The 26,933-nt window shown below is 33.6% G+C and overlaps 1 protein-coding gene across 1 annotated transcript in view; it reads left to right on the top strand.

Annotated features, from left to right (window-relative positions):
- Nucleotides 1–19,387, top strand: part of LOC133200622 (uncharacterized) — a 31,976-nt gene extending 12,589 nt beyond the window's left edge. The window contains exons 7-11 of the mRNA XM_061336411.1: nucleotides 11,339–11,457; nucleotides 12,592–12,669; nucleotides 13,810–14,175; nucleotides 14,596–14,682; nucleotides 18,601–19,387. Coding sequence (XP_061192395.1) covers nucleotides 11,339–11,457; nucleotides 12,592–12,669; nucleotides 13,810–14,175; nucleotides 14,596–14,682; nucleotides 18,601–18,617 — 667 coding nt within the window. The 3' untranslated portion in view covers nucleotides 18,618–19,387. The remainder of the gene's footprint in view (nucleotides 1–11,338; nucleotides 11,458–12,591; nucleotides 12,670–13,809; nucleotides 14,176–14,595; nucleotides 14,683–18,600) is intronic.
- The last annotated feature ends 7,546 nt before the right edge of the window (nucleotides 19,388–26,933 follow it).

Below are 26,933 nucleotides of genomic sequence, written 5' to 3' on the forward strand. Positions count from 1 at the left end.
ATGAGAGGCCAAAATGTTCACATCATCCATTGTTGCTGTTCCAAAAAGTCCTTTTGATAGAGAACCAATGAAAGGTAGAAGAGCCTTATGTTGTTTCTTTGAATTGTTTGATTTGTGAAAAGGAATAACACTTTTGATGAACTTTAAGGTTTTGGTAACATGAGAATAAAGTTCTAATTGAACACCATGAACTTGATCTAAAAGACTCTGCTGAAACTGACAATCAGTAAGTTTAGAACAAGACTTTTGATTAACAGTAAAACCTTTTGGGATATCAATGTCACTTGGAATGGGGATCTGGAATGTGTGTATCCAATATTCTCTGGAAAGCTGCAAGGTACCTTCGGATTTGAAAATTGTGCCATAATTGAGACGTTGGATTACATTGTCGATTTCCACTTTGTTCTGGGAGGTTGTGGTGATTGCGGTTACAGGGGATAATAGGCATATCAGAGCACAGACTGTGAGAAAGTGTTGATTAAAACCTCTATGAAAGAAACCTACAAGACACAAGAAAGAACAATAAATGGTAAAAAGAGTCAAAGGAATGTGTTGATCAGACACATATTAGCACTATAAACAACAGTAAGAAACCATAATTTCCACTGATTAAATGACAATTCACCTAATACCATTCAAACTGAATCCTATAGACTTGATTCAAGTCGGCCGAAAGGTTATAATATACTTTCTCAAATCTGATATATGCAAAACTGCTTTCTCTGACCTATTTAGGGATAAGGGGGTTAAAATTGTTTAGTATGTTTTGATTAAGCAACATTTATTTTTTTCTGAGGCGTCCCTTCTTTGTGTATTTCTGAAAGTACTGAGCTACTAAGTCTGGTCTCACATTTTCTTGTGGCTCCCATGTTTTAGATCCATCTGTCCACTCTATGTAAAAATATTGGTCTTTGTGCCGGTACTTAACAAGTCTACGAATATCATAAGGATATTCTTGTGCATCATCATTTGTCTCATCCATCTGATTCTGTGTTTGTGGTTCACCACCATCAGTATCTAAATTTTCTGGTTGAGTGTTTTGGTTGTGCTCCTGTGTATCTACAGTGTCTTGTGTGTCAACAGGTTGTTGATTTTGAGCTTGGAGGTCTTCTGGTTGCGCTATGTTTGCTCTTTCTACATCTGGGTCAAAGTATTTTTTGAGTTGCGATGCATTCATAAATGACTTGAGTTCTTTGCGAGTAGAGCATCTCCTGATTTTGTATGTGTGATTTGGTCCCAATTCAGAAATGAAGTATGGTCCTTGATACTTTTCGGCTAATTTTAGTGAAAGTCCAAGAGGAATTTTGTTAGCTTTGATCAAAACCTTGTCAAAAAGTTTGAAATTTGGAACTCTGGCATGTTTGTCAAATCGTTCTTTTGATTTTTCCTGGCTTTTCTTTATGTTTTTGGAGGCAATTTCATGAACAGTTTTCAAATTAGAGAAAATTTGTTGAAGTTGTTCTTTTGAGTTCTGACTGAGGTGACTGTCCTTTGGAATTTTGTGAATGTCAAAAGGAAGGTTCATTTCAATGCCAAAAACCATATAGAAAGGAGAATAATCAGTTGACTGAGTAGAAGGAGAATTTCTTAAAGCCATGAGAATTCCTGGTAATTTGGAAGGCCAATTGTTCTGCTCCTTATCAGTGTATGCTCGGAGACACTGAATGAGGGTGCTGTTCGTCCGTTCTACCTGACTATTTGTCTGAGGATGGTAACTTGAAGTCAAGAAATGTTTGATTTCAAAGATATCACAGAGACTAGAAACAAGATTATTCATAAATGATTTTCCTCTATCAGAGACAAGAGATTTTGGACAGCCAAATCTAGTAAAGATATTCTCAAAGAGACATTTAGCAACTTCGACTGCTTCTTGAGATTGCATTGGGAAAGCTTCTACCCATTTGGTGAAAGAGTCGACAACTAACAGAACATACTGATATCCTTGACTTGTCTTGTGCAATTTAAGGAAGTCCATATGCCAACGCTCAAAACGACCAACAACAGGAAGAGAAGTCAAAGGGGGTGGACGTGCATGAGTGTCCCTTTTGATCAACTGACATGTATTACAAGAATGAATATAATCGTATATCTCTTGATGCATGCGCGGCCAATGATACTTTGACTTCATAGCTGCCATGACTTTTTCTATTCCAAGGTGGGCGCCTCCGGCACTGTTGTCATGGTAGGCTTTCATTGCTTCAGCTCGGAGAGTTCTGGGTAGAGCAAGCTGTTGGATCCATTTGTCGTCAGGTAGCTGATTGCATTTGACTCGTCGTTGGAACCAATGGTACAACACTCCATTGCAGATATCATAGTATTTGGAATTTTGAATAATTTTGTTTTGTAATTTTTTATCATCAGGAAGGTCACCAGTTTGTAGATACTTATAAATATGTTCGAAATCAGGACAGGTTTGTTGTAATTTTGCTATTTCAGCAAGATCAGAAAGATTTGGATTTTGTAAACTAATTTCGACCTCTGGTTCAACAGTAAGTATATCTGGAAAGTCAGAATAAAAGAATGATACCTCTGTCAATTCTGGAGTTTGAGAATAAGTAGTTGAAACTGAAGATTTAGCTGTTTCAGTTTCATTTGAGTCAGAGTTAAGATTTTGCAAAGAATTAGTCGAGGTTGGTTTCTCTAATATGGAAGCAATAACTATCTCTCCTGTTTCTTTGTTCTCATTATCATCATAATCTCGCCTACTTAAAGCATCTGCAACCTGGTTGTTTTTACCTGGTCTATGGATAATATCGAATTGGTACCCTTGAATTTCCATAGCCCAACGTGCAAGACGGCCAGTGGAACGTTTCTGATCCATGACATATTTGAGAGCTTTATGATCTGTGTAAATAGTAAACTTTTTGTCTGATAGATAGATTCTATAAGTGCGAATGCCTTCAAGAACTGCGAGCATTTCTTGCTCTGAAGTTGACCATTTTTTCTCACAAGGTGAAAGACTCCTACCACCATAGGCGATAACATGCTCTTTACCATTGTCATCTAGCTGTCCAAGAACAAAGCCAATAGCTGATGAAGATGCATCACAAGTGAGAGTAAAGTTCCTGCTCATGTCAGGGTATGATAGAATTGGTGAAGACAGCAAAGCCTTTTTGAGAGAATCAAAAGAGTTTTGACATTCATCTGTCCATTCAAATTTCACATCTTTGCACAGTAAGTTATTGAGAGGAGTGGTAATTTTGGAATAATTTTGAACAAACTTTCTATAATAGTTACACATTCCTAGGAAAGATCTGACGTCTTTTTGAGTCTTGGGTATAGGAAAGGTACTCACAGCTTTGGTTTTCTCAGGGTCAGTTCGAACACCATGTTTAGAAATGATATGTCCTAAATATTTAATTTCTTTGGCAGCAAAATCACACTTACTTGGCTTGAGTTTAAGATTTGCATTGCGTAAGCGAGCAAAAATTTGATCAAGATGAGTTAAATGATCATCAAAAGTTTCAGAGAAGACCAAAATGTCGTCAAGATAGATTAAACATTGACGCCAAGTTAATCCTCTAAGAACTTGAGTCATGACCATTTGGAAGGAGACAGGAGCATTCATCAACCCATATGGCATACGCTTGTATTCATAAATACCATTTTGAGTGATGAAAGCAGCTTTGTGTCTAGAGTCAGGATGCATACCAATTTGAAGAAAGGCTCTATGGAGATCAAGACTGGTGAAGAACTGAGCATGACTTTGACCAATAGTATCGAAAACACATTCGAGACGAGGAAGAGGAAATGACATAGGTTTTGTTATCTTGTTCAGTTTTCTGAAATCTGTTACAAGACGAAATTCACCAGAAGCCTTTTTGACAAGCAAGCATGGAGAGTGCCATTCACTGTTGGATTCCTGTATGATATCATTTTTCAAAAGATCTTCAACTTGTCTATTTATTTCAGAATGATTTGAAGGAGTGGTTCTGTAAAATGGCATTTTGACAGGTTTTGAATTTGGGTCTGTTTCAATTTTGTGCATGTAGGTGTTACATTGTCCTAATTCATGGTACCCAGAAGCAAAAATGTCTCTTTTTTTGTGCAAAAATTGTGTTAGTTGTTGCTTTTGTTGTGCATTGAGGTCTGAATTGCTGAGGTCAAAGGTAAGTTTTTGTTGTGTGTTTGCTGTTTTTGAATGTAAATTGGCATTTGTAATGTTTTGATGTGCTTTGATCATGTTGACTTGTGCAGCGTTGTGTATTGATGAAGTTGTGTATTCATCAAAATTGTAAACTGCACTTGAATCTACATCTGAAACACATGCAAGAACCTTACCTTTTTGTAACTGAATTTCTTGATTTGTTGGATTTAGCACTTTGAAAGCTGACTGACCATTTTTAATTTTGACAAGACATTTAGCACCCAATATATTTAAATTTTGAATTTCAGAAGTTGGTTCCAGAAGCACTTCTTCACCTGAATAGCGTTTGGACACTCTGACGGACAAAATGTTCTCAGAAAAGGGGGGCAAATTAATAGTCTTTGCTACTCTTGCTAAACCACTGTTAGTCTTCAAAATATTTACCTTTGCTGAGTCATTATAAAAAGACATAGTGTTTTCAGCTAGATTGAGGGTCACCTGATGTTTTTGCAAAAAATCAAGCCCAATGATTAAAGAGTGGGGTAATCTATCCACAACATGCACAGGAAAAGAAAATGTGCCACCCTTAAATGAAATTGGTAATTTCAATTTGCCTAGCACTTTTAAGTGACCTCCTACACCATTTACAAATTCATAATCAGGTGTTTGCAGCACTGAGTTTTCAAAACTGGTCTTTGACAAAAATGCAGTACTAATTACAGAAATAGAAGCACCGGTGTCAACGAGGGCATTTGTTTTAACACCATTAACAAAAACAGCAACAGTATTCTTAACTAAATTTGTAGCCAAATTAATTTCTGCTGAGTTTTGTTTATCGAGGCCCCTACCTATGCTAGAGGTAGGCATGAGTCCCTATTTAGAAAAATTTGGTTTGAAAAATGGACTCTCAGGGTTTTTGAAACAAACACGTTCAAAATGATTTAAACAAAAACAAATTTGACATCTATAACCAAAAGCTCTACAGTTATGCAAATCACAATAATCAAAACCACAACGTGAACACTTACGAGGTGCAGAGGGTCCACGGAAACGGGTTGGACGGTCAGCTGGGTGTTGATTTCTGTGCTGGGGTCTTGTGGATGGCCCATTGAACTGGCGCGGGGACTGGTGCCGTTGAAACTGGTTTGGTCGAGATTGGTTAGACTGCCACTGAGAATGGTAGGGTTCCCACTGGGACTGGTGTTCAGATTCGTGCACATTATAACTGTCATAGTTGTCATCACTATTCCCATAGAAATTCCTGGAGGAATTGTCAAAATGTCTGTTTTGGTGTCTGGCGGCCTTTCCTCTGTTTCTATGGTCACGGTTATATGTAGGTTTTTCGGTTTTGCTCAATGTCATCACTGATTGAAGTTGATCACTAAGTTTTGACAGCAAACGTTCCTCCATATTTTCGATTGAGGCAATGATGTTGTTTTCACCTTTAGTAATTTTCAAGGTTGATTCAGCCCGTTTGGAAAATTTGAACAGATCTTCAATGGTCTCTGGGTCTTTGTCAAGGACTTTTTCTGCTATGTTTGATTTAAAGCCCTTAGCGATTAAATTGATTAACATTCTGTTCGGTATGTCTTCATCACAAACCATTTGTTGGATTCGCGTAATATATTCCTCTGCAGACTCATCTGCTTGTTGACGGATGTTTAAGACATCAATGTCAAAACTGTTTTTGGTCTTCCCAAATCCAACAAAGAATGATTCTTTGAGGTTTGCAAGGGTCGTTTTCGCTGCGGAGGGGAGTGCTAAGTACCATTGTTGCGCCATATCACTAAGATGAAACACAAAACGGTTTAAAATTTGTGCTTCTGTGAAAGAGTGCAGGGTGCACCACTGCATGAATAAGGTCCACCACTGGCTAGCACTTACTTTTGACACTTTTCCTGTGAATTTTGGCAATTGTGCCGTGTTGTCGGTTCTTGGGGCAGAGATGGTAGCACACTGATGCGCTGGATTAGGAGTACTGTTTACAGACATGATTGAATTGCTTGACACTGTACTGGTAGAATTGTTTGTAACCACTGGTGCTGATGTTGTGTATATGGTACTGCTCACACTAGTTGACACAGTTGTCAGGGTGCTGGCACTAGGAGTAGGAAATGTTGAACAAGAACTGTTACCTGAAGGTGTGCTGGTAGTTTCTGTTGTAGACACAGTTGTATTAATTGCAGCTTCACTATCACTATTTAGGGCTTCAGTTATGTTTGTTGTTGACATATTAGGCTCAGTGAAGTTTATTAAATTGCTGTTTATTTCTTCATCCAAAACTTGGTTTGAACTTGATCCAGATCTTAGACTGTATTTCTGGAGGGGCATTCCGCTTGGCTGAATGAGAGGCTCGGGATCCAGTGTTTCTCTCACCACTTTTCACACACACTTTTGTATCGTGTGAATGTCTGGGGAATTAGCTTGTAGTACGCCACTCGGCTTTCTACTGGGTGCTATATCTGATGGAAAAGAGAAACAAATTCCTATAAATTAAATGTACTTCTTTATTCTTTAAGCATCGAATGGAAAGTGAAAAAAACACAAGTTAACAAATTTCGATACACCCTGTAGTAAACTCGATGAGAGAAGGTATGATTGTTTCATGCTTATAAACTAAAGATGAATAACTCCGAAGAAATCAAATTATGCATAACGCTTATAAAATGTATAAAATTCAGAAATCAAACTGTTACCTATTGTCATTCAATAATAAAGAAGAAAACATCTTGAAAATGTTTCTGACACTTAGCCGACGAATTTCTATCGCTTAACAAATTTACCTTCCTACATTGAAGAGTTCACTACAGGTTTAACAATATCAGCGCGGGAAGTTCAAATTTATAAAAAGAGATTTCAAAGAATCAAATTAAGAAACTTTGCACAAAAATTTCAATTAATTAATCACAATTTTAACAAACAATACAAAACACATTAAGTAAAAATAAATCAGTATCAAACAAGTATGCAAACAAGTTAAAGGTAAGAAAGTCATACAATTCTAAAATTATGAATAAAGTGACAAACTCAAAGTTCACCAAAAAGTTAAAAATAATAGAATGTTTGCCCATTCAGAATATAAAACATAAAATCTATTGAATTCATCAAAAGAGCATAAAAACAATATTTGAATGAAAATTTACTGAAAATACCAAAATAAATTTATTCAAGCTTACCTGATGGAAAAGAGAAACAAATTCCTATAAATTAAATGTACTTCTTTATTCTTTAAGCATCGAATGGAAAGTGAATTTCATGAATTCGCTTTCCACCCGGCTTAATTCGGAATTGCTCTCAATGACCAATCAGGAAGCTTGATTTCGATGTCCTTAAGCTAATTTTTTTGCAGAATTTCTTAGATGAGTTGACACTAATTACTTATGTTAACAAAACAGCGAAAAGTGTTAAAGTCAATTACCTAGTTTCCGAGAAAAGAGTTATTAACAAAGAAAGGATTAAGCTGACCGATGGTGAAAGTAAATAATTTTATCTATAAAAAGTTCCGATGTGTCAACTCAATCTTCGAAAGAATTTATTTCAAAAGAGGCCGAAATTGGAAAGAATTTTCTTATTTACCTAAAGGTTAAAACAGCTGTTAGATGTCCAGTGACATGGCAATTGAGTACAAAACATGCCAAAATCAAAAGAATTGCCGATGTAAATGAAACTGAATTTGCTAAATAACACATATATTTCTATGTAAATTTATACTCAAATCTAAGAGAGTGATCATTCAAAACATATTAAATTGATTATTTGAAATTGAATTAATTTGAACACTTAAAATAAAATGTAATTAAATTTGCATATTTAAAATGAAGTGAAATATGATTTAAAACAAAAGTAAAAATTTCATTAAATTTCATAAGTGAAATTTCATGCGATATAACCAGACTGTTATAGATAAGTTTAACTTGATAAAGTCTAAACTTTTAATGTAACATATATATATATATATATATATATATATATATATATATATATATATATATATATATATATATATATATATACTGAAACGCAAAAGAAACACAGCAAGCAGTAATCTAAAAATATTGACTGCCATGCACAACAATTGCAGCTTGATTTCTACGATGCAATAGGTTCATCAATCTCGAGATCTGAGCGAAAGAAATATTCTTTGCCATTTTGAAATGGCTGTTTTTCAGATGATGAGGTCGAATTTTCTCTAGCAATTTTCAAATAAAATTTTTTATATTACATTGATTTTTTTCCCGTTGCAGTTGGCTACATAACATTCCAATTACAGGTCTATCTATCTTATAATTATGTGTTCAAAGAATAAATATTGTTTTGTTCTTCTTCATATATGTAAAAAAAAAAACAAACAAACAAATAAGAAAAAATCATATTTTTCAATGTAATTATCGATACCGTTCTCAGAAGCTCACTGGTCAAAGAGGAACAACTCTAAAAATTTCGGACATGTTTGTTTTGCCCACCCTTTAGTTGAGTTATTTCTGTTTTCGGAACAATTATGTTTTTTCACAAATACACAGATACGTTTACTCAGACTGGACTGATGAACTCGAGAACTGAATACTATAATGTATACAAAGTAAGTATCGAAAGCGAAAAAGAATTGTTTACAGAAATTATTTGAATTCATGAATATGTCATTGCAGAAAACTGTCCGACCTTCTGTCACTATATCAGTGTCGGTTCGCATTTCCTCGAATCAAAACAAAACGTCTTATATCACTGTATACATGAATAACTTTAAACTACATGAAGAATTCAAAGTTTGATACATTGAACTTAATATGGACGAACAAGAATTTTTCATTTTATCTATAAAAGCAACGGAAGTATGCATTCAATATCGGGGTTGAGGGGTGGGGGTGGGGTGGGGGGTGTTTGGGGTTAACCCCACACACTCCTTAATTGTTTGAAAATATTAAGAAATTATAAGTATTCCATTTATATCACAGAAGAGTTGATTGTGGGTTCACTTTTAACACTAAATAAAATTAAAATTCATTAAATAAAAGTCAGTTTCAATGTCAGTTGAATTTCATATCCAAGTATGAAATATGAATGCATGTGTGGACTACATACGGTTACCGGACACTTGGGCATAAAATCCTATGTAAGATTTACTTAAATACAAAACATACTAGTAGTCAATATTTAATATTTAAAACATTGCTGTGACGTCATGCCTTTGTACTTGCAGTCTAAAATGTTACCTGTAGCCGTCCAATAATAATAATTAGCAGTCCAATAATATATTATCGGACGGCAGTGATAACAAAATCGGACAGTAGTTAAAAAACAACAACTCGAGTGAAATCAAGGTTTATTATGTCCAGAAACCAAAGAAAAAAAAAAGTTAGGGAGAAAAAATTCAGGGAAAGCGAACGCGAGGAAATTAAGTTGTTAAAAATAGCAAATCCAAGAAGAAACTTGAGTTTTGACCTTCCTCAAAAGTAACACTTTCCATACGTTTTTTTTTTTTTTTTTTGCAAAGCGTTTTCGATACAGCACTGTGAATAAGCCAATTTAAATCCATTTTTGATAAAGAACCAGTCTGCGAATCTCTTCATTTAACAAGGTTTGTTTGCCAATGACCGCACTTTTAAAAAGATGTTCATTATATCATTCAATCAAAATTTTAGATAAAATCCGCATTTTTACTTTAAATGCATTTTGAAGATATCATCCAACACTGTATCTGAATCAATGTCAAACGCACTTAATAAAAGAAAATATTCCGAATCATAAAAAAATCCTGCATAACCTGACCACTGTCCATAGTTCCTGCTAAGCCAAACGACTGCCATTGAATGAATGAAACAAAAGAGTTCACTCACTGATTTTACTGTCTAAAGTAAAAAACCTTCTCTTTTCTTTTGTCTACTTATTAGATGGTTTCAGGTAGAAAACTATTGATGCCTGAACTCCTATTGTGTAATTATCGGACTCCTCCAGGTAACTTTTGGACATTTAAATAGCAATGTTTTAAGTAAGATATATGCCTCATACAATTCTATATGTAAAATTATCAGACTGTTTTCGGCCCTAACGGGCCTCAAAGAGTCTGATAATTTTACATATAGAACAGTATTCGGCATATATCCATTACGTATACACGAGTTAACAAATCAGTACTTCAAGAATTCAGTGAACTAAATACATCTGCAATATATTCGATGTTTGATCAAGCTCGAATAGTCTGTGTCGCAAAAAAGAAAAGAAAAGGGGAGGGGGGGGGGTAGTAAAAAAGTGCTTATAAATCTGCATTTAAATGCGCTTTACATTTGAAAATTCGGATAAAATAAAATGTAAATATAATTTTTAAAGCAAAAGATTTCCAACTTGAATTTTTGATGTGTATTTGTAGATTCATGGCATTATATCGTCCCAAGTCTGAAAGACGCTTGAGAAACGTGATTTAGGGAGTAAGGCGTACTGGTTGTTTTTCCTCTATAAATTCAAAACGAGTCGTTAAAAAAATTACAAAAAATTATGAAGATTATTTTTGCAACCAACTACATAAAGAAAGTATTTTTTTTCCAAATTTTAACGATAGGTTTTTTCCATAACAAATATTTAAAATTGAAAAATATGCATTTTTCAAGGCTAAGATGAACAATGTTTTTTTTTTTTTTTTTTTTTTTTTTTTTTTTTTTTTTTTTCAGTTCAGGGTCTTCAAAAAAAATTGTGTCGATATATACTTCTACAAAATTACTTTATTTGTGTGTTTAATGGTCAATCGAATTAGTCGATGAAGTTTGATAGCCAGGTTATCCCAAGGATTTTATAGTTGGTTGATTGAAAATTTTTCTCCTCGTGAACAGCTAAAGAGGGGTGACTTTTGGAACTTCTGTCCAAATACGACTTGAACGATTTTGTCCAAAATGTGTAACACATAGTAGATACAGTCAAACATAAAATATACAAAAATAACGAAAATCAAACGACAGAAATTTTCGGTGGTTGGTGTGTTGTACATCCTTAAGTTGCATGTTATCTGTAAGTAATGTCATGAAATACTTTAATTTAATTAAGATACATTGATATCAGGTGAGGCACTTATGCTTGATGAGTAACACATGGACTGAAGTTGAAATGAATATCAATTTAGCATAAAAGTGATAATTAATGAAGAATGGGTTTAAAAAAAAAAGATTGATCTTATTTTTAGTTTCCAAACTTTTTTAGAAGTATACACATGTACTTGTCTTCATGAACTTTATCGGTATTTAATTTTGAACTTGATTATTTCAGATCAAAAACTGACTTTGGATATGAAAAGCAGAAGACCTTACTTGCAATCCTGATACCTATGTGTGCATTTTCTATAATTGTTCTCCTTTTCCTATTTCTGAAGAAAGAGAATGCAAGTGGTAAATGTTGGGCTTCTTGTCAGTTAATATATTTCGAAAACTATTGATGATAACAAATGGAATTGATAAGACTATTTTAACTTGTACGACTATGAAAGAACGAACTCAGTTTTAATTAAATTGGGAAAGATCAATTTGATAATTTGTAACCGTTTTCAAGAAAATATTTATTTCAAAGGTTCCGTTGATAAGTGAATTGAAATACATTTGACTAGATGTGTCGTAACGCCACGATGCCCCCGCAGGTAGCCATTTTAAACTCTTTCTGAGTTCAAGAGGAATAATTCTGTCAAAAATCGTCGGACCAGGACCAAATTCGAACTTGAACTGTATTTTCTGGTAAAATACCTGCATAATATGCAATTTCAAACTTGACCTGTATCTTCTGGTAAAATGCCTCCATATACAATTCCAACCATATACACACATCCCTACACAAGAAAGAAAGAGGAAACTAAAAAATTCCTATTTTTTCAAAGTTCACGAGAGATAACTCTCAAAAATCATCAGACCACGACCAAATTCAAACTTGACCTATATTATCTTGTAAAATACATGCACATGCATTTTCAATCTTATACATACATGTACATCGATCTAAAAGTTACAGAGAGGAAACTGAAAATTTCCTTTTTTTTCCCCAAGTTCAACAGGGATAACTCTGTCAAAAATCATTTGACCATGACCAATTTCGAACTTGACCTGCGTATTCCCTGATTTATCCATATGTCAAATTTGAGTTGAATGTGTGCAACTGTTGCCGAGATAAAGGACAGAAAGTCTATGATAACGGAAAAGGGTAACACTATATTTTATCGCGGGCGGATAATAAAGGCCAAAATAGCTAGAAAAAAATTAAAAGTGACAAATTTTACCCTTTGATGTTTAACCTAAGGTAAATCATTAAAATGGATCCCTCACACTTATCCTCACCGTATAATTTGTTTCCCTTGTTTCTAAACAAAGCTTTTGCATGGGATTGCAAAATAACAAATCATAATAGTGTAAAAAGGAATTTTTGTTTTACGGAAGAGGGGAGATATTTTTAAAATATTCTCGGTTTTCCGTTGAGTTCTGTAGTAAAAAAAAAATATCTTACCAAAGTTTTCTCTCTTTGTTTTCATTTCAATACAGGAAACAAGAAATCTATAGAAGATAGAGAAAATGGCATTTCAAATGAAAGTGATGGCGAAATGGCTTTTACTTTAAAAGGTATGGTGATCAGGAGGTTCCGGGTCATTGTTTCCGGCGCTGTGTCTAACCTATGCTGTTTAATTTAGATGGTCACTGTCCCTTCGCCAAGCTCGAACAAGAAGTGAAAGTCCTTCGAAAGACTTTCGTATGTGACATTGCAGTGTGACGCAAAAATTAACAAAAATAGAATCTTTCAGGACACATGCAATTTTGTTCACTTCTTTAAAGTATTAGGTTTCAGAAAAGTGCAGGTTTCAGAAGTTAAATTTTCATATTCAATGAAAAAAAATGTCTTACCAAAGAGGAATATTATTTCAATTCTTCCTGCTCATTGCATGTGTGCCTTGAAAAGCTGAAGACGTTTGAAAGTTCTTCTCCTAAGAAGTGAATATCGTAGATCTAGATTTTTGATACAGTCTTCAGTAAAGATATCAAAATCTATTCTTCACTTTTGCATGTTCCAATTCAATACTACATTTATTTACAAAATTTATACTAAAAATAAGAGTTGCTTAATCTTGAATTGTTTGACAACTATGATACGGAATATACGACCTTCGTTTTTATGATTTTCACACTTACATTGTGCAGTCTTTCTTACTTTACAGTGAAATGGATTAATCAAAACTTTGTTATACTTGTATTTTTCATAAATCTTTAGCTTTCTGATATATATATATATATATATATATATATATATATATATATATATATATATATATATATATATATATATATATATATATATATATATATATATATATATCGTTCTCTCTTAGAAGAGCTTGATTTGGTTCATAATGTAACTCTAAAACCAAGGTTCCAAGTCACGGTAGGCGTTGCATGAGAAAGATTCTTCACGACTACCAGACGAAAAATGAAACTACAAAATTTTTTTAATCTTCTTTGTAGAGGTTTATTTTATATTTAAAAAGTAGTTCTTAATCAAAATTTGTAAGACCGAAAAAATGAAGATATTTTTCCATTATTCAAATTTAAATAAAGTCATTGTATACGTGTAACAATACGAGGATGTGCATAATAATCTGTGACTTACTTGAAATCATTTGAAATTGACATTCAAGATTACACGTTTATCTGCTTTAAAAAGAGAAAAAAAAAATGTGTTTTAAGACATTAATATTTTTCTTTATTTAGGAGAAAATAAAGAAGTTCAAAACCCTCTTGAAATGAAAACAGACTTCTTGAAATGTCTTTGCAAGATAGTGGACTGTGAAAAAGGAATGGATGGTTTAAAGGAAAAAATTCGTCATTCGCCATATTATGATAAATATGCTGAATACCTTACCGAGAAAACCTCCCCAGTATTGAGCGTTACAGGAAACTGGCGTGAAGACATCGGTATTCAAGCTGCTGCAGATATATTCAACATCAAAATATATGTAGTTCACACTCATATGCAAGAAAGAAAAAAGACTACTATCTTTCTTCCAAAGGACATTGCTGCTGAAAGATGGATGAAAATTTCAGTGGAAAAGGAATTTCAATATACTTATCTATCAGGTAATAATGCTATGCACAAATAGACCCCCCCCTCCCCTCCCTCCCCCCCCCCCCCCCGAGAATTATGAGGAAATACTGTGATACTTACAATTCAACATTTGTTTACAGACGTATGTCTTCTTGTATGGTAACTTTTCACATTCCATTACAGAATGTTTCTTAGTTATGATTATATGGTTTACTTAAAAAGGTACACAGTAAGAATTCCCCAGGTTTCATAAATGATGATAAATCAAGTCTTGATTCAGATCTTCATAATTTTTTTTTTTTCAATTGAACCCTAGGGGAAAAGTGATGGCATGTTTTGATATCTATCTCAGATATTAATTGCTGGCATCTGGATGGATATTACTAACTTGAATTAATTTTTTTTAATGATTAACGCAAATCAAACATAAAGATAAAATATTCATGATACAGATTGTGACACTTGTAATGAAGAGGAAGCCGAGTTGTGGTATGATGATTTATATGAGTTGCCAGATCAAGATTCAAAAGGCCAAGAAGGTAATCAACCGACGAATCTTCTTTAGTTCCATCACGAATGCACTGAATAACAAGTACTCTACTGACCCCAAATATATATATATATATATATATATATATATATATATATATATATATATATATATATATATATATATATATATATATATATATATATAATCATAAAAGAAAAAGAAAATGCACAGTTTCCAAATTTCATTTAAAACAAGCGCTTTCTGGATTTAACAGTCCTTCTTCAGGTGTACATACTTTGAACTGATTTATTTTGCTTGGTAACGTTAACTATGACGTCATGAGTGTCTTTGCAGGGAAGGAATAAATCCATGACGTCATAGTATAACGTAAAAGTTCGGGAAAATTGAATTGGACAATAAATCATGATTTTCTCAGTCTCAATAAACAAAGTATTCAAGAAATTAATTATACAAGAAAGACGTGAACTTATCAAAATTAATGTTTGTTCAGTTTTGGTGAAAATAGATTTATAAAGTAGTTCTCTTTCACTATTCTCATTACGGCTGAATCGTACCTAAGTTTATAAAATGGAAAGACACAACAGTTTCCTTGAGAGCAAATGTCGAAATGCTCACTGCATGGCGTGTTTCTAATGCTCGGATTATTGATTTGCTGACGGTGGACGCGCATGCGGGCTGTTAATTGGGATCCGGTTTGACCGATGTATTCCTCTCCACAGTTGTTACAAGTTATACAATAAAGAAGATTTTTGGTTTTACACGACATGTTTTCATTTACAAAAAATGTTTTTCCACACTTGAAAATAATAGAGGATCCTGTTCGTATATAAGGGCAGGTACCACATCTTGGATCACCGCATTTTGATACTGTGTGTTGTTCAGGAATGGAGTTGAATTTAGCTCTGGTTAATATTTTTTTTAAATTGGGTGGTTGCGCAGTACAGTTAAGGTGACAAATGGAAATATAGGCGAATTTTTATATAGAAAATACATTCTTTACAAGGATGGGCGATTCTTTTTAGGACTTTACTATTATCAGACAAATGTAATGTGGTTGAAAACTACATGTTGGGAACGATTAAATTTCTTACCTAGACTTGTGACGTAATGTGGCAGTCACGTGATTTTAGCAAATATACCTGCAGTATTGAGGTCATCTATAAATTCTAATATTGCAAGGGTATAATCACGTTGAAAATCTAAGTTTAATTTATAATTATTTTCAACACTCTTTGTAGTTTGTGAAAAGTGCTGCGGACCTATATAGATTCTACTATATGACTGCTAAAATAACGTTTGTTAGACCATATGCTGAATATTTTGCTGGTCAAGTACATTAAATAAAGATATAATTAATTTATTTGCAAGTTTTCATCAGGTTCGCAGCACTTTTCAAATATCTTCATACCTCTTGAGTTTATGTGTAAAAGCTTGTCATAATTCATTGAGGGTATGCCCTTGCAATATATCGATTTATTACGATCCTTTTATTACCCTTCAATGAATCTGCATACAAATATACGGCAGTATCGCTTGTCTAATAAATGTACGGGAAGTATATGATTAAAATCATAAAATATACATTGCATCCAAGTTAATGGCCCTTTATATATCTGCAAATATTTACATTTCCAGGTATTTTTCCTTACGATTTTTTGCAAATTAGATGATTGTTCATTTTCTCATGAACTACCATGAGATGAGCATGAATATCTCCATTGTTACGTCATAATACTGTACTTGACGTCAAAACTATAGTGCAAACTGTTTTGCTTCAAAAATGACAGTTGAATGGCGTAACTTGTGGAAACTCATCAGAAAAATAATGTAAATATAAGAAATGAATTTAATTTTTGAAAATTCATGAGGTACATGAACTACAACGCTTCACGCCGGCATATTTATCATGAAGCGCTAACGCGCTTCATGAAATATGCCGGCGTGACGCGTCGTAGTTCATGTCCTCATGAATCTTCAAAAATTAAATTCATTTCTTAAATATATTTTATTTACTTACAAAATACATTTTTCATTGTATAAAATCTAACTTGATCCGCCTCTTACTGCATACAAACTGCGTCAAATTTTGCGATATGACGTCACATTGACAAGTGCATTGCGATCAGTGAATTGTTTATATATTGCTCTGTGGGATTAAACCAACGACAAAATACATGCAATAGTAAGTATTGATGTAGTTTAAAACTATCCAAATGTTTAAAATAGCAATTCATTTCATTTTGTGGTAATTTGAAGAACATATACATTTGTGTGATGTCATAGTAAGCGTTTCCCGTAAAATTTAGGCCCCGCCTCCTTATTGCAGCCTTAACTGTGCTGCGTGTCGTTGGCTGTGAATTAAGTCCGATTTCTGTATAAGTTGTTGCAGATCATTGTCCCGTTCGATGATTGTAAAGTTCTTTTTCGCCTCTTGGAATATATTTATATGTTTTGGATTATATGTTGTTACAAAAGGGATTAAGATGGGATCGTTGTCCTTTTTTCTGGTCGTTCTTAATATATGTTGCGGGATTTTCTTGGATTCTTCTATGGCAGAAAGGATAAGATTTTCTGGATAATGTTGTGCAAGAAGAAATGTTTTTAGTTCTGTCAACCTTCAATTTCTAGTATAGAAGAATCCAAGAAAACCGCAACATTCCAAAAACGGAAAAGGACGTGCTTATAGCAAAGCATGGAGAATGTATTTCGACAGACATATACTACAAACCGACAGACACACATCAGTATCTCCATTTCAGTTTCTGTCATCCAAGTCATACAAAACGTTCGATCCCGTACAATTTAGCTAGAAGAATCTGCACTATTGTTAGCGACAAGAAAAAAAGAGATGAACGTCTGAATGAATTTAAAAAAAATATCTGCTTGAACAATGCTATCCTCTTGGAATCATTGAGAACGAAATCAGAAAGGCTATAGAAATCGACAGAGATAAACTTATTAATTCTTCAAAAAGTGACACATCAGATTCTGCAATATTACCGCCTGTAACTACATACAATCCAAAGAACAGGAATATAACCCCTACAGTGCGCCACCTCAACAACATTCTACAGATGGATGAGAAAATGTCCAAAGTACTGGAAAAATATAAATTCATCAACAGTAAAAGACAACCTAAAAACCTCCGAAGAATATTGTGTAAATCTACATTTCACCAACGGAATTCGTATATGGTCAATAAATGCTCTGATTCACGTTGTGGAACCTGCCAGTATATTAAACTCGAAAATAAAGAATTTACTATTAATGCAGATATGACCTGTGCATCTAAAAACGTTATTTATTGTATAACATGCGCTGGATGCGGACAATTATACATAGGAGAAACGGGGACCACACTACGCACTCGTATACGCATACATAGACAACATATCAACCAACCCGAGTACAGAAAAATAAAACTCAGTGAACATCTTGCTGTTTGTGGACAGGGACAGTTCTCAGTTTATCCCTTTTATAAACTCAAAACAGAAAATCTTTTAGAAAGACGGGAAAAAGAAAAACATTTCATCAAGATTTTTAAACCGGCCTTAAATAGTTTAATATAGACTGTTTCATGACTTTATTATTTATTACGCTATTAATGAACTAAGTAATTTTACTTAGACTCTATAATTGTTTCCTCTATAAGCATTGTAACGTCATTGCATTGTTGTTGACGTTATCATCAGGTACCGTTATAACGTCACATGTTTGAATTGTTTTGAATTGTAAAACGTCTGAAGAAGTAATGAAAGCGCTTACGTTTTACTAACATTGTTGCCTTGTTATTTTTCATTTTCATATATATATATATTTATATATATATATATCTGTGGGTGTGAGCGTGTGAGTTTAAAAACTCTTGAGAAGAAGAGACTCAAAGGATTGTTTTTTTCCATTCGATATGATATATAACTATTTTTTTCTTCTTTTTTTCCAGATGTTTTCATTTGTTGAAAGAAGATGATATCAGCATAAACTCAAAAAATACATCAATAATTCTCATCTTAAATGGGCTTGCAGATGTTATGGATTTTTTTTAAATAAGTAATTGACAACCCTCCCTCTCCTCCGTATTTTGCATTCTTTCATGTACATTTTATAAATATTTCGAAATCATTGATAGAGACTTTATATTGTACCAATTACTAGTGGATATCATTTATAGCAAAGCGTTAAACTTAGCAAAACTGGCTAGTTCCCATGGTTTACTCTAGTAAAACAAAATTTGTCACATACAGTGTAATGACCTTGGAACATATATAAGTTTTGGAGAAATGTTGTATACAGTGTATATATTGATATCAGCTAATTACGTGTTGGGCCTTCAATGTATATGCTATATAGACTTTATCAGTGGTGAAAAGGATGAGGGATCTTGTGAACAGAATTCGAAGATTCAAACTTTATCATCAGATTTATATGATCATTAGAGAAACGGTTTTTTTTTACTTCTGCAGACTGGAAAATTCTATTAAGTTATCATATACATGTACAACTATGTGTGAAATTATTAATCAAAGGATTCATTAGGGAATGATAATTAACTTTCATCTACTGATACAATACGTACCAAATATAGGTATATGCATCTATAAATATCTAGGTATATATCCCAAAGGACTGTGTGCAACTGTACAGTATATATGAATTGTAATGCATGGTGCATTCTGTTATCTGCGTATATGTCTCTATTTAGAAGATTAATTATTATATGTTTAACTGAAGGATTAATGTTTATTTATTTTTCATTTGTGAAAAACAACATATGGTCAATTTGATATGGACAACATAATAACCAAAACTGTAAAATTTAACACTTGCCTCAGTTTATTAGATCAGTTCCAGTTGAGGACAAAATTGTCATAACCTGACTCCTGATAACTCATTATATTTCGGTGACAGTGACCGTCAAGGCCCTAGGGCCTTTTATTTTTCATTAGTTGGACTGAATTTTATTTAAGGAAACTTTTATATTTGCATTTTTACTAATATTTCAGAATTTGTCAATTTTGATATCAAAATATCCAGACAGAGTTCATTAGTAGCTTTCATAATTTAAAAAAGGAAATGGCAATTACATGTAATAGATTGCTGTTAATCATATCCATTTTTCTGAGAAGTATAAATTTTGTCCATGAAATCAGGCTTTTACAGGCGTCACAGGATTTAGTGTTTGTTTGTTTGTTTGTATGTTGTTTAACGTCCCTCTCGAGAATTTTTCACTCATATGGAGACGCCACCACTTGCCGGTGGAGAGCTGCAAATTTTGTCCTATACTCGGCCATTGAGCAGTGAGGGATCTTTTTCGTGTCATCACCTACTGCGACACAAGACCTCGGTTTATACGGTCTCATCCGAAGGACCGGTCTCCACGTCCCACAGTGGGATTCGAACCCGCGACGTAAGGATCAATTCCTTACTTCGCGACTCTAGAGCAGACGCTCTAACCACTGCGCCACACGGGCGACCAGGATTTAGTTTAATGCGGGAAATGAATAAATAGCCACTTAATCCTTAAATTTAAATAATAATTTGAAAAAAAAAAATTGTTCAGTGTATATGTGCATTTTCTTTCAACTTATTTGACAATCTTAAAATGTGTCAAATAATATTTGGGTCACCTAACTCGGTTATAGATAGCTATAGCAGATGAATGAGGCCCGATAAAGGATGTGGGGTCTGTCATAAGGAAAACAACAATGCTGTTGACAATGAAGAATTTTGAGAACTTATTTGTAGATAAAGGTAATAGATCCCATTGTATAACAAACATTTAATATTGGTCAACTATTGAATATAAGCATTGAATGCACATCTGGTGTATCCAAAAATGGTACCGTATATGATTTACATACAGTGATCAATTTCATAAATCCAGTGAACAAAACGAATCGTGAATAGGGCAAAAAAGAGCACGGATCTCTTGAAACGCCAGAGGTGGGATCAGGTGCTTTGGAGGAGTAAGCATTTCCTGCTAACCGACCACACCCGCCCTGCTCCCTAGGTATTGATCAGGTATGCAGAGTTATCCATAGTCAAATTTAGTAAAAAAGCAATGATCATTCCAAAACTGTTGCTTCCAAATTTCTCAGTTATAACAAACCTTACAGTGCCTAGATATTGAAAATACAAAAACAAATTCTCTTACGTGTTCTTCCTCTTCTTCTTTCAACTACAGTGACGCTGGACACGTTATTACTGGTGATGTCAATATATTTGAAAATGAAGACCTAAAAGCAAACATCTTAAAACGTCCTTAATACAGGGAGCCACTATATATCTTTCAATTGGCGATATAAGTTTATTTCTATGCCACACGTTGGGCTAAATATGAAGAAGACCTGAACACTTTGCCAGGGTGGATTTAGTGTTTTAGAAATATATTAAACAATCGTAATATATGTAGTTAAAAGACAATATGCGAACCGCTTGTCCTTCCATTTTCACTAAATCGGATTTGATGAAAATAGGAACAATATGTTATGGTTCCAGTATACAGGACTTAACGTCTTTGTTTGTGAGAATCGTTATTATAACTGTATTTTACATATATAACGTGCTTTTAATTGCGCATCTTGATATCCAACTTGTACTCACAGTTCACTTTCTGTGGATGAAATTCTTCAAAATCATTTTTCAGTGCACGTGTTTAGTACTTTTAACATTCCAGTCAACCAAGATAAGTTTATGATCTACCCTACATATAGTGGATTCCTAAACTGCATAAAAATCCATACAAACAAAGACACATTGCAGGTTCCAGCAAAAGCTCCACCAAGCCCCTATCTTTATTCCTTACAAAATATTAGCTGTAAACGTATTACATTTGGCTTTGTATTCTGTTTAGCGCTTTGGCGTAAAGCAACTTATGCCAATTCAAATACAACGCTGAATGTCTAGCACATATAGACATAAATAAGAACATTTAGAAATGTGCTTAATCAAATCTACGCTAACTTATTCAAAAATTGATATATTTCCGCCAAATATCGTACACGCTTCATACGTTGTATAATACATTTACAGTTCTTTGTCAAAAATCACTCTGATTCTACACACAAGTACTCTGAAATTAATAGTAAAAGGATGCTTGAGTTCCCCATTGACAACATTATGTAGTCTTCGCAGACCAAGTCTTCCAACAAACTGTTGAAATTCCGTGGGCATGTATTGTGCTTTTATTAGCTGACCTGTTTCTATATTCCTATGAAGTAGAATTTATTCGGAAATTTCTACACGAGAAGAAGAAAACAATTGTTGTGGACTTTAACTCGCCATTTAGATATATGTTCGACCTTTTAACAATTAAGGTAGGTTGCAGGTTTGCCTTGTAATCAATTTTGGTACACAATTTTGACGATTGGAGCGGTTGTTTTGTGCACATCATGATTATGACGTCAGTTACGTCACAAAGGCGACGTTGCGCTGTTTCCCGTATAATTCCTTGAAAATGGCTCCATAAGTACGAATCAAGTAGATTAATACAAAGTTCATGCTATTGTAAAACCTCGTGCACGTACAAACCAACTCAACCAAGACCGGGCATTATTAAATTACAATCTAAATTCTGATGCGATTATGTGTAATATCTTAGAACAAACTAAATACATATCAAAAGAAAGGAATAATTTTTATCGTAAGTGTTACAATACTAAACAGCTAAATGTCAAACAAAATGAGTCATGGTAAAAGTTATGGTATGCAAAAAGAAAAAAGGCTTAGCCGAAAACTTGGAGGGTTGTATGTGCGTACGTAATTTGCAACTCAAAGGAAACATGAGTATTACACTATGTTTTCCAATCAAAGCCGGGGCCAAAATATTTTTATACTTTTAGGATGGAATCAATCCTCAACACTAAAAACAGATGAAATTTAATTACTGGTATTTTCCTGTATTTTATTCTGTATTATTTTTATTATCATTATCATTTGTTTATATTTTTTTTTTTTGATTGTCGTGTAGTATGTGAAATACATTAAAAAAAAAATTTATATAAACACCCGGACTTTCAGACCTATATGACACTGTTAACAGATAATAGTTCACAAGTATCATGTACATTTTTTTTTCTATATAACAAAAGCTGTCTGTGTATAAGCTAGATGTTTGTTCGTTTTGTTTTCTTTTTTGTATGTTGTTTAACGTCCCTCTCGAGAATTTTTCACTCATATGGAGACGCCACTACTTACCGGTGGAGAGCTGCAAATTTTGTCCTATTCTCGGCACTTACGGCCATTGAGCAGTGAGGGATATTTTTCCTGCCAGCACTGCGACACGGGACCTCGGTTTATACGGTCTCATCCGAAGGACCGGTCTCCACGTCCCACAGTGGGATTCGAACCCGCGATGTTGGGATCAACTCCTTACTTCGAGACTCTAGAGCAGACGCTCTAACCACTGTGCCACGCGGGCGACTAAGCTTAATGCAATGAAAAGCTAAATGCAAGTATATTACATTTTGCATATTGAAATTTGATTAAGAGAATTTAACAATTTTTTGAGAGTTAGGGCCATATACTAGCTTGCGACTAATATAGAGGGAACATTGCTGGTAACCCCCCCCCCCCCCCCACACACACACACACACATTTCCTCAGTATCGGGATGTTTACTTATTCTTCACCGTTTTCGAATGAAGTGATCAAATTCATGTGTGATGCATGAAATATAACGGAACATGAACATCCTAAAAATACATGAATTGATATTTATCACTCGCAGTGTTGTCGCTGCATGTTAATTCACGAGGAATGGTTATACCTTTCATTCTTACTTTGTATTTGAATATGAATAATACTAGTGTAAATAAGTTGCTGGTCATCTTAACATGTTTCCGCAATTAGTGGAATGGTGAATAAAATTATATTTCGCATTTATGTCACCTTTTAGATCTTGCATATTCGAAATGTCAAGATACTGATACTCGTATGTAAACGTATATTACATTCAACATATGACGTTATGGTCATAAATAACGCCATAACCGCAACAATTTGGCAATATAAAAGCAAATTTTGAAATTATTTAGCGAAAAAAACCAGGGAGAAGACATATTGATTTTTTATCTCAATAGTTTTAATTTTACCTCATCCTGATATTTTGAAAATTCCTGACTAAGTCCTCTACGTCTTTAAAAGATTTTTTTCAAAGAAACTTGGCTTAAAAATGCCATTTTTCTATATATTTCAATAGTAAAGCGTAAAAATAGTACTAAAAACTAAACCGCATATACAGTAATATAGCATTAAAACTACGTAGGCAAATTTAATAAAAATTACATATAATATGCTGTAAATTCTAAGGAACACTGTATCAAATTTTCATTGTATCGAATTTTTATGAAGTTTACCCGTGACCTACCTTAACAATAATACTATATTTAACTATAGTATTTTTGTTAGGGTGCTTTGCTTAATAAGATTTCTTTTGAGGCTAATGGGCGCTATATAATTAACAATTTTAATTTTATGTGGAAATAGAAACATTTCATCGAGCTACTTATCATACATTTAACCGTTGAACGGTTGTCTAGACTACATTTTTTGTTTACAATTGCGCTTTCAATATTGAGGTAATCGGAATGTTTCGGAGCATACACGTACACGTAATACAAACTCACCGCTAAATAAATGGCCAAGATATTGAAAGAAAATTCTCTAGACCTTGAGCCATTTTTATAGACTATTTATTAGCTATATAATAATTATAGAAACAGTATAATTAACGTACTTAAAATTAACATTTTTAGATACTAACATTTAAATTTCAGTTGTTATCTCATTTGAAAAGAAAAAGTATAAATGTTTTCGCAAAATTTTGTAAACTTATGCCCTAAACCCTCCCTCATGAAACAAACGCTTTAGCATTACTTTGCAAATTACAATGTGTAATACCAATAAAAGGAATTTGTGTTTCATGGGCTTGGGGGTTTAAAAATATTTTACCTTTTCCATTTAAAATGCATAAGTTACAAAAATTAAATTAATCTCCTTTTTTGCCAAATTAGTCTTATTTAATGAAAATTCACTTATCTATATCTATTTCACAAGAAACTTTATTGAGAAGTGATGTGTTGCAACCACTTGTTAAATCACGACCACTATTAAAACACTTATTTCAATATATAGTGTTTGAGAATGCATTCAAATAAAAATCACGTTGCAACCACAGTTGAAATAACACACACTATAGATGCAATATAATAATTGTTCGTTAAGTCATCAACACGGATAAGGGTAAGTAATATGGTCTTATGTTTACGTAGTATACATTTATAGATATACATATGATATATATCATGTCTCGATATACTAAATAAATTCAATTTTTATGTCAGAAAAAGACATAAAAAGTCTATAGAAAGGAAAGATATTTAGAACTTTGAAAAAGCTTCTCAGGTCTGGAATCAGGTTGTCGCGTCACCTAACGTAATTAAACGTCAAGTGATTGCTCCATGAATCCTATGGTCGCGCAGTAAAAATCAACGTATTTTTCAAACTTTTTGTCACTGAAAGTGAAGGATATTATTTCGGGTTTGTCTGTCCGTTCGTCTGTCTGTTCGTCCGTCCGTCTAGCTGTATTTCTGTCTGTCTGTAACACTTTTGTTTCCGCGCGATATCTCGAGAACCCTTTGAGCTTTCGCAATGAAATTTTGCATGGCAACTCCCTATGGCCTAAAGAAGAACCATATTGGTTTTGAAGTCAAAAGGTCAAAGTTCAAGGTCATAAATTCATACATTCCGTCTGTGTGTAACACTTTCGTTTCCGGTTGATATCTCAAGAAGCTTTTGAGCTTTTGCAATGAAATTTTATAATATCGCCCCTCTCAAAGTGTCCCGTCCCGTTTTTTTTATGCATTGTATTAAAAGTCGCGTAGCACTATTTTTAGCACAGGGGCATGTGGAGAGTTATTACGTATAAAACAGGTTGTCGGCGGACTTTATATTCTAATTACATCTATTAGAACTGTTTAGTAAAGGCTGAATTAGACACCATGTATTGTGTAAAATTTTGACAATTTCGAACGTGAATCTAAACATAATATGTGACCTAATTTATTGTATGGTCTAGTGCCTCCGTGGTCTAGGGGTATGACTCTCGTTTAGCATGTGAGAGGTTCAAATCCCGGTCGATCCTTTTTTTTGGGGGGGGGGGTGGATATACTAAATGATAGCATTCACCATGTGAAATGAAAAAAGTACAAACTCATAAAATCATTATTACAGTGTGATAAATATTCTATATAGAAAGAATCTTCTATACACATATTAAAGAATAAGCAATCAAATCTTTATATGAATATTGGCATATTTTTTTGCTTCAATATACATGTATACATTTAATAATTCTACAAATCCAGGGGGAGGGAGTCCGACACCCCCCCCCCCCCCCCGAACTGCGCGTGCTCTTCATTTTTCCCTAAGCGGGAGACACAAATTCTCTGAATTAGCTTGTAGTAAACGGACCTGATTTTTTTTTTACATACATGTACTAATAAACAAAAGATAAGAATTTAATTAGACATACGTCATTCTTCAAAGTTAACAAAATATTTCCCGTAAATCAACGTGTCCGCGAACTGTTCTAAAAATCCTCGTACATTGAAGAATAAGATTTCACGTTCCCAAATAAATTTATTATCTCTAGTGTATATGCTTAAAGGCGCTAATTCTTGTAGAAAAATAGCATGTGTTTTTTAAATAAAGTTTCATCGGTACAATTGCAACTACTAATAATGGTATAAAGCTAACTATTGAAATAATTATTTCATTAATAGCGGTTCTATATCGGTGACCCGCTTTTGTAAAACGCTAGACTAAGTTCGAAGGAAATACTGAATTCACGGACGTTTCAAGCAGGAAAATTGGTTTTACTATTTTTATTGGTAGTGCAGATTATCTATGAATGTAGGCGAAAATGTTACATACAGTGATAGATTACGGATAAATGGTATGTTGAGGTTTAGAGAAGTGATATTTTGGAGAAATAACAGTGTAAAGCGGGTGTCACTTTCATTGTTGCAATCTTTATACAAACTTGGATTGTGGTGATGGGTTTGAAATGCATTCTCAATATCTATTGAAATGATTATATCAATAGTGAGCATAAATTTCATTAATGGTTGCATCGTATTGTTGGATTTGAAATGCATACTTAACCACAGTTGAAACAATTATTTGTGGGCGTTGTTTCGGTAGATGTTACAGAGTCGTATTTGCTTTGAAATGTTATTAACCACTATTGAAATAATTATTGCAATGCTGTTGTAA

The sequence above is a fragment of the Saccostrea echinata genome, unplaced genomic scaffold (assembly GCF_033153115.1).
Source record: "Saccostrea echinata isolate AGI-Se365-2 ecotype Australia unplaced genomic scaffold, CSIRO_AGI_Sech_v1 ptg000040l, whole genome shotgun sequence".
In the NCBI taxonomy this organism is placed as follows: domain Eukaryota; kingdom Metazoa; phylum Mollusca; class Bivalvia; order Ostreida; family Ostreidae; genus Saccostrea; species Saccostrea echinata.